General features: G+C 37.7%; 1 protein-coding gene across 1 annotated transcript in view; it reads right to left on the reverse strand.

Moving 5' to 3' along the window:
• MTUS1 (microtubule associated scaffold protein 1) overlaps positions 1-13,558 on the reverse strand; it is a 116,522-nt gene that overhangs the window by 59,253 nt on the left and 43,711 nt on the right. Inside the window, 4 exon segments of the mRNA XM_030946778.1 lie at positions 606-653; positions 1,904-1,993; positions 3,878-4,009; positions 7,754-7,936. Coding sequence (XP_030802638.1) covers positions 606-653; positions 1,904-1,993; positions 3,878-4,009; positions 7,754-7,936 — 453 coding nt within the window.

The following is a 13,558-nucleotide window of genomic DNA, read 5'->3' on the forward strand; positions in this document are numbered from 1 at the left end:
GAAGTCCTTAAAACTCTGCCAGATTTTGAAACGCCATCTGCCACTTAATCAGCTGCGATTTCTCCCTCTGCCACATGAGCAGACACACACATCAACATGCTCTGGTAACTTCAACTTCTTACACAAACATAGCCTACAGTGATACACAAAGGCAGCTCACACGACAGGTGATCTGCAATGAACAAACATTTCAGAAAAGGAAGGTTATGTGGGATTCTTCTATTTGTTTGGTTTTGGATTTTTTAATGCTGCAACACACATTCATTCATTACTTACTTTGGCTAAAAAGTAAAAATTACACCCAGATTTAATTTCCTTTTTTTTTTTTTTTTTGCATACAGTTTAAACCTCCTTAGGTTTCACTGGAAACAGAAGAACAGAACAGACTGTATAGCCTAAGCTGGGTAGCCAGAAGACAGGAAGTAGACAAAACCCAGGAAAATAGGCTTTTTCCATATTCCTTGAAACTAGAGTCAGTTACATAGCTTACAGAATTATCCATTGTGCATCTATTCTTCCCAGATAAGAACCAACACACTAATATACTGTATAAACTTAATTTGAGTTGCACCACAGAAAATATAAAATGCACTCAGAAAACTCACCAGGACCCAGACAAGTTAGGCTTTGGTGTACATTTCTTCCAGGAGTACCTTCAGAAAGGAAACAAACAAACAAAAAGTTATACTTCAAGCCAGTAAGGGGCAGTAGGGCTGCCTTTTTTTAAGATTCAAGATTTTTTCCACATAAGCTCCTCTAACTTTGCAATTTCAGCTTCTTTCTTCTGATGGCTGATGGTATGGTCTACAGCAAGATTTAGCATTGTAAGAAACTGTTTGGGAAATGCAGGATGCATTCCCAATTACAATTATCCCACTACAATTACTATATTTCATTTAAGTCAGGTAGCACTGTTTCACTTTACTCATTCAAAGAGGACCACAGACAATGAAAAACTATCATCTATACTGCTATAATAGCATTTTTTCCTTCTGTATGCTACTGTTATGTTATTTGCATAGAGCAGCAATAAATTAACAACATTCTCAAATGTGCTAACAATCAAGTTAAATATAAATGATAGCACTGAGAAAGTTACCCCACCCTTACTGTACTACTTAAAAGTTATGTGAAAATTGACCTACAAACTTTATTATTTTGAAGGACATTGAATGAAAGCAATCTTTTGGACTGCTGGGTGTAAGTGCAAAAGTCAGGTGCAGAAGTTCATAAAAGATCTTTTGACAACACCTTTCTGCAGGCTTTAGGAAGAGTGTGGATCCCATGGCACAGGTTTCCTCAGGAAACAAGCTGCTTTGTATCACCACTGTACTTGTTTTCCCCCACCTCAGCCTTTCAAATAGAGCTTTGCTCCCAAACTGAAAATTTAGTCTTACAAAACTTCTCCTAAGGTTTGTATCTGTTCTTTTGATTCACTCTAGCAGAAAAAACTAATTTTAATTCAAAGTTAAAGGTAAAAAAACCCATCTGATACAGAAACATAAAGTGGAGTAAATAATCTCAACAGCCAGGGCTGATCAGCATGCTCTCACAAGAATCTTGCTTAAATTAAACACAAACTTGGTAAAATCTAGTCTACACTGTGTCTTGCAAGCATGCAACCTTATAAGCAGGTGACAGAACATCATTTAACACACAGACTAATTATGCTGTATTTTTAGTCCTTATGGGATGCAAGTTTCAAGCAGATGGTAGACAATGAATGTCCCTAAGCAAATAGCTACGGAACAGAACCTTGCAGAGCCAGTGTCCAATTTGGTGAACTGCAAAGAAAATGAGTCAACTATCTCAATTTTTCTGAAATCATAAAGCATAGCTGTTCCTTCTCCAGCCAGAGAGAGTCAAGAAAAAGTCAAAAATTGACTACTCAACAGCTGGTTACCTCTAGTCTCACCAACTTTTCTTGCTAAGTGGAGAGGCCCAGATGATTTTGGTGTGCACTGGTTCAGTGAAGCAGACCTGGTCTTGGCTCCTAAAAGTAAAAACTTAGATGAACTTTAAAGTAGAATTATTTGAAGTTTTAAAGTAATTAAAGACATATCTTACATTTTTACATTTAAGTACAAGATCCACAAATCTATTCAAACACAAAAAGAGAAACCTAGAATGTTTAAGCTGTTTTTAAACTTAGCTCTGCTTTGCCAGAACTCAACTTGGAAGAAATAAAAAAGATACTTTAAAAAGCCTTCTAAGCAGGAGAAACATTAGTAAAGATTTCATTTTAGCACTAAGATCAAGTTACTGAAGTCTCAAAACAGCAGCAAATACAATGCAGCTAAGGAAACACTGGCTGAAAGAGACCTCCAGAGGGCAGATAGCAGCACTCCCATTCCAAGCAGGGTCACCACTAAGACGAGATCAGCTGACCATGCTTTTGTCTAGATGGGCCTTGCAAACCTCCAGGAGGGGTGGTTCTATGGCACCACTGGGCAAGGATGCATCTCCCACTCTACAATTTGCAAGCACTTCTGATTGCTGCATGATCTGGTGCTACTGAGAAGAGTCTGGCAGCATGACCTTAATAGCTGTCCTTTTCAAGTTACTGACTGCACAGACTCAACTCCCTCAACCTCTTCTCACTGGACAGAGACCCCACCCATCTTCTTCAGCTTCCACTGGATCTTTCCAGTTTCAAAACAACCCTCTTGGTCTGGGAAGGACCCAAAACACAACACCATAATCCAGATAATGCTGATCTGAAGGGGAATACCAGGTTCCTTTAGCCACACTACTCCTGCAGGTGCTCAAGACACACTGCCAGGTCACTGAAGACTATGAGCTATGCATAGTTGTGCTGCATGTGCTGGACCCCAACAGAAAGCATCAGCCTGTCAGAAAGCCATATGATGTGTGTTTGTTTCAAAGTGACTTATAATTTGTGGCAAATTCTGTTTCTTTTTGCTGTTTACTCTTTTAAAGCATGTCATTACAGCGAGACATTTGGCAGGCATCTTTTAGTTATTCTCCATTATGTCAGATATCAGCTTAAAATTTAAGTCTAATGCAGGAGTACAGCATTTAATTAGGTTTTATCCAATTACAATAACCAGTTCACCACAAAGATGGTCAGAAACAAGCTGATTACAGCTAGGACTTAGGAAAGAGACACAGCAAGCTTATTTATCTGCTCCCATTATGTCTTTAATTTTGGTCATAAAATGACTTGTCAACTGCTGTTTGTAGCCTGAGTGGAAGTTGCACTGCTGGCCAATCAAGAGTTCCTAGCTTGAACCAAAATAGGAACCTGACCAATGCTTAATACAAAGCAAGGAAGTACATTTAATGTTTCTTTTAGCACAAGGGGATAAAACACAATTAATTGTCTTGTTGCCGTTAAAGCTTCTAATTCAGCCCAAGAAGAATATCAAGAAAAAGCAACATGAAAAGCTAAGTTTCTGAGACTTTTCCCTTCCAAAGATGGGACAGTGTCACTGATCTACAGAAGAAGATACATTTTAACAATATCTTATTCAAAAATATATCCCCACCCCCCAAGACCCTGTCAGTCCTGAAAAGGGTGAAGATAATACAAAGTCTGCATAAAGACAAGAACAACCATACACTCAGGATAAATTCAGGTATGTCTGTTCTGCAGATTACCAGCAGTGGTAAAGAGTAAACTCTTTAAAGCAACACAAACCCCATGCAAGGACACCTGCCACGTAGCAAGGTGCATTTAGTCCCTGTACTGTGCAAACCTCAGCTGTAGCACAGCGTAGACCTCTTCATTTCCCTGAAATACCTCCATCAATTATGGCAATACAAAGAATGTTTCAGCCTTCCTATGAAGTTTTACAGCACTTGAAGCACCACTGATGTGATTTTACCTCCTCTGTCTACAAACAGACTCATATACCTTTTGGAGTTGACCTCAAGGAGTGCAATCTAGGTCTTGGTAGTGCTTTCAAAGGGACAGACCCCGAAGTGCCATTCTGGCAGGCTGGTTTTGAAGGCCATTCTCCATTCCTGATGACTGTGGCACTTGCAGCTGCAAAACAGAATCACAAAGGAATTTGCTCTAGGCATATATAGTTTAGAGAAAATTAAATCATAAGACAAGTCAGTTTTTCCAGAGACTAAACAACCTTGAGGTTTGAGTTTATGGTCACAAGAGAAATTTTTTGCTGAAAAACAAAAAACTGAAATTTTGGGAAACATTGTTTCTGTTCTCTAGAAAAAAAATTGAAAATATTTCTAAAGTACAGATTGAGTAGACTTTGGTTTGGAGACAAAAAAATTACGTACACTAACACATTAAAGAGTAAGAATTCACATGGCATTTACCGGAGACAAAAAAAAAATTAAGTCACTGTGGAATTGTTTGTCACAGCAACGCTTTTCTCTCTAGTCACTGAAAAACAAAAGGGTGGGGGAGGGGGAAGCTTTTATCATATATTACCAGGTTTGCCTCAGATAAGTGTTTTAATGAGACTGGGGTTTTTTTGCAGGCAATGTGAACTACATGTCTAATATTGTTCATCAAAGATGGAGCATACAGTCTTGAGATTATTTTATTGTCTTTAAACAGACTAGTATTAACCATGTAAGTTAAGTACTTCAAAAAGATGCAACTGGCCACTAAATATTTTCTACCACAGAAAGAGGATTTCCCTTTAACAAACACATGCAACTGAACCCATCATCTTTTTTTTTAAAAAAGGAAGTTGGAGCCTCTCTAGAAACACAAATGCTAAGTATTTGCCAGAAAAATCAATACATGAGGAGCAATTTGCATAACACATCAGCAACACAGTTATTGTGTGGGAATCTGACCCTGATCAACATTATCTAATTAAAACAAATTTGGTTTAGTAAAGCACAAGGCATGAAGCAGTCCTTAACTCTTCTTGTGAATCACTAAATTAAGGATGTTTGCTCAGAGTTCACTGCAAGCAGTTAAGAATTGCCTGCAAACTTATGTGCTACTTCCTCTTCTAAATCAGCAGCACACCATGGTAGTAATGTTTGGGTGTGTGAGCAGCCTTCTGGTGCAGGACTAGCTAGGGAACTGTTGTGTCCTATTAAAACTCCAGTCAGCTAACCAGGCTGTGTGCAGGAATTAAAAAAAACCAAAATGACCCCACAAAAACCTCCCAGGTTTACAGAGTTTGACCACTTTTGGATTCAAATTTTGAGCAGCTATTGCAATCCTGAATAAAGATGGACAGGTATGAAATGATCTCAGCCCAGTAAAGATCTGAAAACTCAACTCATCAGAAGAATTTTAATGAAGTATTGGCTGTACAAAAATGCAGATGCAGGTCAACTGCTAGGATCAGCTTTTTAACTTTTGAAACACTATTTACTATATATACAATTATTCTAATGCAATTAAAATCTGGAATCTTTTTTCTTAACCTCAGAGTTAAACATTTTGGTATGTTCAAAGGATAGCATTTTCAGCTCAGCACTAAAACTGAAATTACTGTTAAAAAAGATCTGGTTTTCAATGCTCAAACTGACTGCATACAAAATATGCTTTTATTAACAACAGCATTTCAAACCTCGTGATTTTTGAGCTTCTCACATAAGAAGTCATTTTAGAGAAAAGAAAAATAAAGTTCAAGCGCTCATTAGACAAAAAAAAAAAAACAAGGCAAATGCTGCCACATGGAATTACCAATCCAAGGACATCCCATAACAAAGGGCTGAGCTGACAAAGCAGCAGCTTGCCATTTTTTTTCTCTGCTAACAGAAGACAAACTCCAAACAAGCCAAGCACGTTTTTGATTTAATATTGTTGACAGGACCACAGTAGTTTGTCATACATTTCATCAAACACACAGCATAAGCCTCCCATTCTGATCTTTGTGTGTCCCACCAATCTAATAAAAACACTTAAGCTTCAATTTTTTTTTTCTGAAATTATTACATAGTAGACTAAATGCAGGAATAAAAAACAAGAAGAGCACTGTACTTAGCATTAGAATACAAAGAAAATTCCATAGTTATTTCCAATTTGATTCAAAGTCAAATATCATTAACATATGAATTACACATAATCTTAAGTTATTATACTCACAAAACCTTACTATTCGATGTAAATAATTCTCATCAAGTGTAAAAAATTCCTTAAAGAAAAATAATATCACAGAAAATCAGCAGATCAAAACATTGCATATATTTACCAACCTCCACAAAACAAAATACATGCTTTAAAATATAAATAAAAGGAATACAACCTACTTCTCTTCCCAGTAAACGTGGCTAACAAAGGAACAATACAAAAGCTGTAAGACCCCACTACCAGCAATGTCAGTAAGGTAATATCATAGTGGCTTCCTGATTCAGTCGGTGGTGTTAGTGTAGAATTGAAGAAAATAACAGGAGAAAAATTAGTTTCTGTGCAACTGCGGAGTCCTCCTGGTATAGTCATTTAAAAAAGATCTAAGCAAGCTTAAAGTCTATGAGACTGCAGCCATGTTTAGCCTCTCATATTGCTCTTGCTTGGTCTTCGTGAATCGGAGTGGAAAAAATTGTAAGCTTCAAGGCAGTGGACAAAACAGATTACAGCAGCTAGCAAATCAGGCTAAATAAGGAGTCATCTGTTTGGATACTTAATCTGAATACACTCCTTTGTTATGAAGCGCTGACCCCTTCCTTTGTTACATGAGGGAGCAAAACGAAGAGAGGACAAAGCTGCTTAGCAACTCCAGATACAGTCCTAAACCTGAACAGCAAAAGTCAACATGGCTGTCACAGTATCAGAACTGATCCCATTACAGAGCAAGATGCACATGCATATTTTATTACACATACTCTTATTCATTTGAGGAGTATGCTAGGTTTAGTTTAATGAAGGCAGTATGAGGTGGGGGCGGGGAGAAGAATAGGAGAAAATGTTGTTACGTGTGCATGCATATGCGCATATATAAACCACAGACGTGTGTTAAATCACAGCTCTCTTCTTCAGTCCATTGAAGACAGATTTAAGTGATATCTGGCACATATAAAAGGTCTTTTCCTAGTCTTCAAGATATAACAGGTGATACAATAGTAGCAGAATATTTGAATGTATTTATTTAAATATGCATAGCTGGGAATACTAATATGTCTGATAGTCAATTGTATGTTATTTTCTTAATATTTTTTCCCCCTCAGAACTCCTAAGAAGTGCTGTAGAACTTCAAATCAAAGTAAATCCTGGTATTATTCTCACTAATTTTAATCAAGATTGATTTGGTTAGGTCATACACCAATGTTTACAGCTATGTTAGAAATTACAGAAGTCTACCCAAACAAAGATTCATCTTCTAAAACAAGTTTCACTTATGTGCCTGAAATTTGATCTACATATTTTGTCCTAAAACACTGAAAGCAGATATAAACCAGTTCAAGAAAACATTTAGCATCAGAAAACCTATAACACACTCTTCCAAATATTTTGACATGTAAACCATTCTGTTCAGACATATTACACTACATGTAAGCACTAGGAGCTTAAAAAGACATGCTGATTATGTAGTGTTTCAGGATGGAAGTGAAGTTGTACTAAAATCTTTACTTATCAACCCAAAATCCAGGGCTCAAAGCTCTTTCAGAGAGTATGTCTCAAAAAGGAAAGTTTTAAGTAAAGAGGCAAAAAGAGTAAGACCTAGAACTAATAAGTAGTACAACCAGAATTAATTCAGGTACTTGTCAGACAGGACTCCCTTCCAAGAAGATTTTTACCAACAAGCAGTTGATGGTGGCTATCAATCAGTTAAAACCCATAACCCTCACATGTACTTACAATTAGTGCTGAAAAGACTTTGCTCACTCTGAGCGCTGCTGACTGATGAGAGGCTAGGAGTTCTCTCAAGCACTGATCTTTTGACAGGCACTTTGGATTTGGCAAGGGATTTACCAAAGCTAGTCCATGAGGCTGGAGAATTTTTCACTGAGGCATGCCTCTCTCCTGGCAAAGATCCTACACCTGTCAATTAGGGGGGAAAGAGGAGGGAGAAATAAGAACAAAAGGAGTAGGAAAGAAACTTAAATGATTGCTTCTTTTACGTGTATGCCTATAAATAAAAATATTTGCACAGTAAAAATCCATATAAAATGGCTTAATCTACTTCCTGTTGACATGGTAAAAGTGCTGTAAATGCATAAAAACAGTTCCAAGGACTTAAAGCCTTAGAAACAAGTCAAGAGCTTAACAGATTTGCCTTCAGTGCAGACGTCTGCACATATTAAAAAAGTCTTTCTTTGTATTTTCCCACCTCACATTATGGTTCCCTGTACTGGCAATCCCACAAAAATATAACCTCCATTTCAAAGACAATCTAAGAAAGGATTCTTCTTTCAAACTTGTTTGTTCCTCCCCAAAATAGATCCACAACCCCACTCCCCTTGGCCAGAACACTCTAAAAGATAATATCCTTTCAAGGAATTAGACAGCACGAGAGTATCAAATTGCTTTGTACTCATATAATACATATCCTGAAAACTGAGTAGTTCTACAGAACTAGTTTAACAGCACTTCCAAAAACAAGTTCTTAATGTCAGTTGGTGCAGAAACATTTTTGCATTAAGTCCAGTTTTCATTTGAGCTTGTTGAACACCAGCACTCAACAAGTTAATCAAACAGGAAAAGCACCTACACAAGAGATAGGTATAGGAGGAGCTCACTCTTGCATTACTAACAAAGCAAATACACTTTCCACAAGAAAATCTCAGTTTAGACAAATTAAGCTTCTAGTTTATTTCCTGAGAAGTGGGCACCCAGATTAAAATTTCAATGGCCCAGAGAAGTTATACACACACAGACTTCTCTTGCCAGCTCTGAGTTTATTCCTGCCAGCCCCAGTATCAAGAGCTTAGTATCAGCTTTCTGAATATGGATAAGAGGCTGTCATTTTTGTGCAAAAACAGAGAAGACAGACCTATATTTTTTAGAAAATATTTTATTATAAGAAAAACTATCTACAATATGTTGATTTCTTATGCCACTGCCATTTTCAAAGCTGATAGTTTATCTTAAAGGAAAAGAAGCAACTACAGTGTCTAAGAATTGACATAGAACAATCAAATTTCTATTTAAAGGGAATACCCTTACATTAATTCTTGTCACTAAACAACATTTCAACTTTGCTTAAGCTAGAAGTCTGCTGAAATATGACAAAATTAGCTAGTAATTTCACTTTAAGCAACACTAGTTTTACTACACGATTTCTACTCCTAAATACTAATGACCAAGAAACCTGCAATTTGCACTAAACCCAGGAAATCATGACATTAAGGGGACTGCATTAAATTTTGGAAAATAAAAACATGCCCAATGTCTGCCTTTCAACAGTAGGTGGTGTGACAGGATTAGGTAACTTGCCTGAAAACATCCTGTATCAAGTAGACAAAACCAGGAACAGGATTGGTAAATGAAGGTATGTCCAAGCTACTTCCCTCAGTTCAGATCAATTCAGAAACAAAAGAAAAGCCTCATAATATATACTAAACTTGCATTAGCCTATTACATACTACTGGTCACAGAATACAACACACAAACTTCAATGAGCAATTAAACAAGCTTTTAGGATGTCTCTTCACAGGAACACTATTACTACCTGTCACTAATTATGTAGAACTCTGATTCTGTACATAGCTTTACCGTAGCCTGGTATTAAACCTCTGAGACAAAATTATCAGCCATATTTTAGAATTTTTTTCAAAGTCATTGAAAGGGACAATTGAATATATGGAACATGCTAAAGAGCATACAAGCTTTGTTGTGCTATGAGAACACCATAAATTCACACTTTTTAAAAACACCTCTGAAACAGCACTCCAGACAACATAACAGAAACAAATTTATGTGTTTGACCAAAAAAGTTTCCGTCCCATTTGCATGTCATAGAACAAACCTGACAGCTTTATAAAGCTTCCCACAATGTTTTCTAAATTTTTTTTTAATTAATGGGTCAACATACCAGGAAAATATCTAATCCAAACCAGTCAGAATTCCTTTTGTAAATACCCTCCCAGCAAAACAAGGCACAAACCCTAACAACTCCCCCAAAAAACAAACAGAAAGAAGTGTCACTGTACAAACACTGTGTTTAAAGTTTGTATGACTTAGTGAGTTAATGTTCTACATTACAAAAGGAAGCTAGAGGAACAAATGCATTTTATCAGCTGTATTTGATTACTTAAAGGTGAAGGTAACATGTTTGACTGCCATTGTGCTGGACTCATTCATCCATTCCAAAACATACCGGAACAAAATCCTGTTTTCTTCACAGTGATTTTCACTCAAGAGGAATCAAAGTAAGCATGTGAAAATCTGAGTCTTGTCTAGTACAGCATGTTCTCTATACATGATCTGCAGCAAGCCCAACTTGTCTGCAGAGGCTGCAATGTGGCAGCGCTCTGAGCGCAAACCCATCCAGTGAGCACAGCAATCTTTAGCATGTCCAGTTTCAAAAGCATGTCAAACCTTTTCTAAGCAGATGACCTTTTCTCTTAGTTTTTCTGCTGCTTGGTACTTTCCTATAATGCTTCTACTGAAGTAATTACTCAAGCACTCAAATGCATTTTTCAAAAGCCCAGCTCGAGGGAGAATTTAAGTAATGACAAAAGATGATTAAGAAACTACTCTAGGCATTACTTCAAGCTAATGGTTTTAAAAGATTTTTAATAAGTACCATTCCCTAAGAAAGGAGTTACCCAGAATTAAATGCAAAGATTTTGAAGACAGAAGCAGGAAGATATGGAATACAAACAAAAGTATTGGAAATGAGCATAAAAGCAGGATATTTAGTCAACCACTATTATAAACAAAACAAGCAGTAGCATCGAAGTAACAGGCTTTCATCAGTTATTTAATCTAGTCACTGAAGTGGGATACCAGCAATACTGCATTCCTCTACAGTGAACTAATTAGTTGGCAATTCTTTAGAAAAAAGTCTCCATGCAACAACCATGTTACTTGAACTATGTTAAAGTCTCTCTTGTATTGGAATGGAAATAAGCAAAGAACAAAGCTCATTCTTCAAGAAGCTCTTAAGTGAGCTTTCATATCCTTACTCAAATAATCATCCTTTCATATCAATCCATCATAGGTGGTTATTGTCAAGAAAAAGTTAAGGCTTCCTTTAAACAGCACTGGAGCCTAAAAAACCACATAATGACAGAATGTTGACATGAGGCAGACTGTAAAGCCAAATATATATTCACAAATTCTGAAATTTCATGTCCACCATTTCAAAACACATCAACACATTTTACATCTAGAGCTGAACACTGAGCAACTGGCATTCACTGAGCTACATGGCACCTGGAAATGAGTGGTTGGAAGCCTTTTCCAAACATGAATTTTGAGCACGCTAAGTGCAAAAGGAGTTTTTTGAAGGATACTGTTTGTTGTTGCTGCTTTTGTTTAAACCTAAAGCTAGCACTAATAGTTGTTTCGGCCCTTCAACGCCTAACCTCTTGAAAATGTTGAATTTTGGATTTTTGCTTAATGCATTTCTGATTTTCCCTGTGAGTTTAAAAATCCAAAGGGTTCTGTTTTAAAAATACTAAACTTCTTAGCTGGCAAAAAAGTACTGCCTAAGCCTACAGTACAAGGTCTTGATAAAGCACCTTGGGAGTAAACCTCCAAGAAAACAAGCTTTTTTTGGCATCTACTGAAAGGTGCAAGTAAATAATGGAAAAACAAACTGGACTTTGGTATTGTTTCCAGCACACTGATCTTCACATACACGTAAGAGTGCCTAAGGTTGCCATTTTAAACAGTGTGAAGCAGTAGCAATACTAACAGTTTTCTGATGGCTGCAAGCTCCCCAGTTTGCCTGATTAGCCACTCAGCATTATTAACTATACTATCTATTATGCTATACATGTACCAGTGTTCCTTCAAGGAAGGAAGACTGGTTATAGTATGTTTTGTAATTCTGAGGTAATGTCTTTCTAATTATGTCTCTCTTTTAAAGTCTTAAATTACTACCAAAATTACCAAAAAGGCAGGACACAGTTACATTATGTTGCTATGAATGCCCAAATGTTCAACATAAACATGGACAAAACCAGGAAATTTCAAGTTATTCCTGGGGCTTGAAATATTTATAGGAGAGACATTTACTAGTTTAGCAAGTAACAGCTGGTCAGAGAACAGTTTATATACTAAGGCAAGATTCAATTTTCCATTGATACAGACTTGGACAGCCTTCTTCCCTTTCCCCTACAACCCTCAGACATGTAGCAAGGAACCAGCAGTAAGCTAGTGCCAAAATTCTAACTAGGGTGTCAGCAGCCATGCAGGTAGGTGTTCACATGTTCTTCCCCTCTCAGCTAAACATTCTTGGACTAAAACTGGAGAATGGATCATCACTGCTACAGAGCATTTATAAGCAGTTACCAACAACCAAAACAACCCTTTTTCTTCCCTCAAATGATCCTACCACCAGAAGAGTGACTGGGGTGCTTTCAGTTAGAGGGAGAGAAGAATAGTGTCTCATGTATGCCTACTGTTCAATTTCACTTTTGCCCCTTCCTAGGTCCAGTTTTGAAATGTGGCAGATTTCCTCCCAGTTAAACCCTTCCACAATCAGTGACTTCTCCCTTCCTCATCTTCCTTTCAACCCCTTGCATTATAACCTCTCCAGCATCTAGAAACAGCCCTTTTCTACCCTGGCCTCAAGTCTGAGCTCACACTCTCTCTCCCCTCCTGTCTGCCCACAATGATGCCTGCTGGATTTAGTCCATCTTAAGTTTTTCCTTTTGAAGACTGAACTAGAGCAGCCCCATGAGGGACCATGCAGTCTGCATAGTCATGCTACCAACCTCCTATGAGCCCAAGCAAAGCCTGTCTCTGGACAGCAGATAGTTTTACACCAGCTTCCCAGGCACAGTAGTGCTCACAAAGCTTGCCCACTCTGGTTTTGCCAGGAGACTCTCGTAGGCTGCATGCTGACTTAAACAATCCAATCCCAACTACTAGCTTTAACACAGCTATGGTAAAGCTCAGTCTGTTTAGGAGTACTGGGCACAAGAAGTCAAATCAATGTACTCCAAGGTAAGCTGAGGCAGAAGAAAGCCACGAGGTTGGTGGATGGGGTTCATCCTATCATGCTTTTCATTATTGTCCAGCTCTCCATATCACACAGCCTTTATGTCTGGCACTGAATTTTGTTTGACTTAGATTGCAGCTTTAAAACTCACATTGTCTACAAACCTTAAATTTTCTGTTGCAGGACTTCACGTGTTTCTTGAATGAAAGAGGAAGCTCGCTGCAGCCAAACAAATACAAATTTATTCTGGAAGACAATTATGCATACTTCCCTCCTCCTTTACACCTACCCTGCGAGAATTCAGAACTAAGCAGTACAGGTAAAGAGCTATTGAAGACACACCAGCATGTCCTAGCAAGCAAATGACTAGGCACCAAGAAATTCCCCTGCAGGGAAGTAGTGCACACCTCTCTCCTAAAGGAGAATATTCTTATAGATACATTCCCATTTCCGACAGCGTCAATATGCTGACTGTTAGAATCAGTCTCTGCAAGTACGATCACGCTTCTTGGTACAGGTACAACATATAAAACTTCAATGGGGCTAGT

Source organism: Camarhynchus parvulus, chromosome 4, assembly GCF_901933205.1.
Source record: "Camarhynchus parvulus chromosome 4, STF_HiC, whole genome shotgun sequence".
Taxonomy (NCBI): Eukaryota; Metazoa; Chordata; class Aves; order Passeriformes; family Thraupidae; genus Camarhynchus; species Camarhynchus parvulus.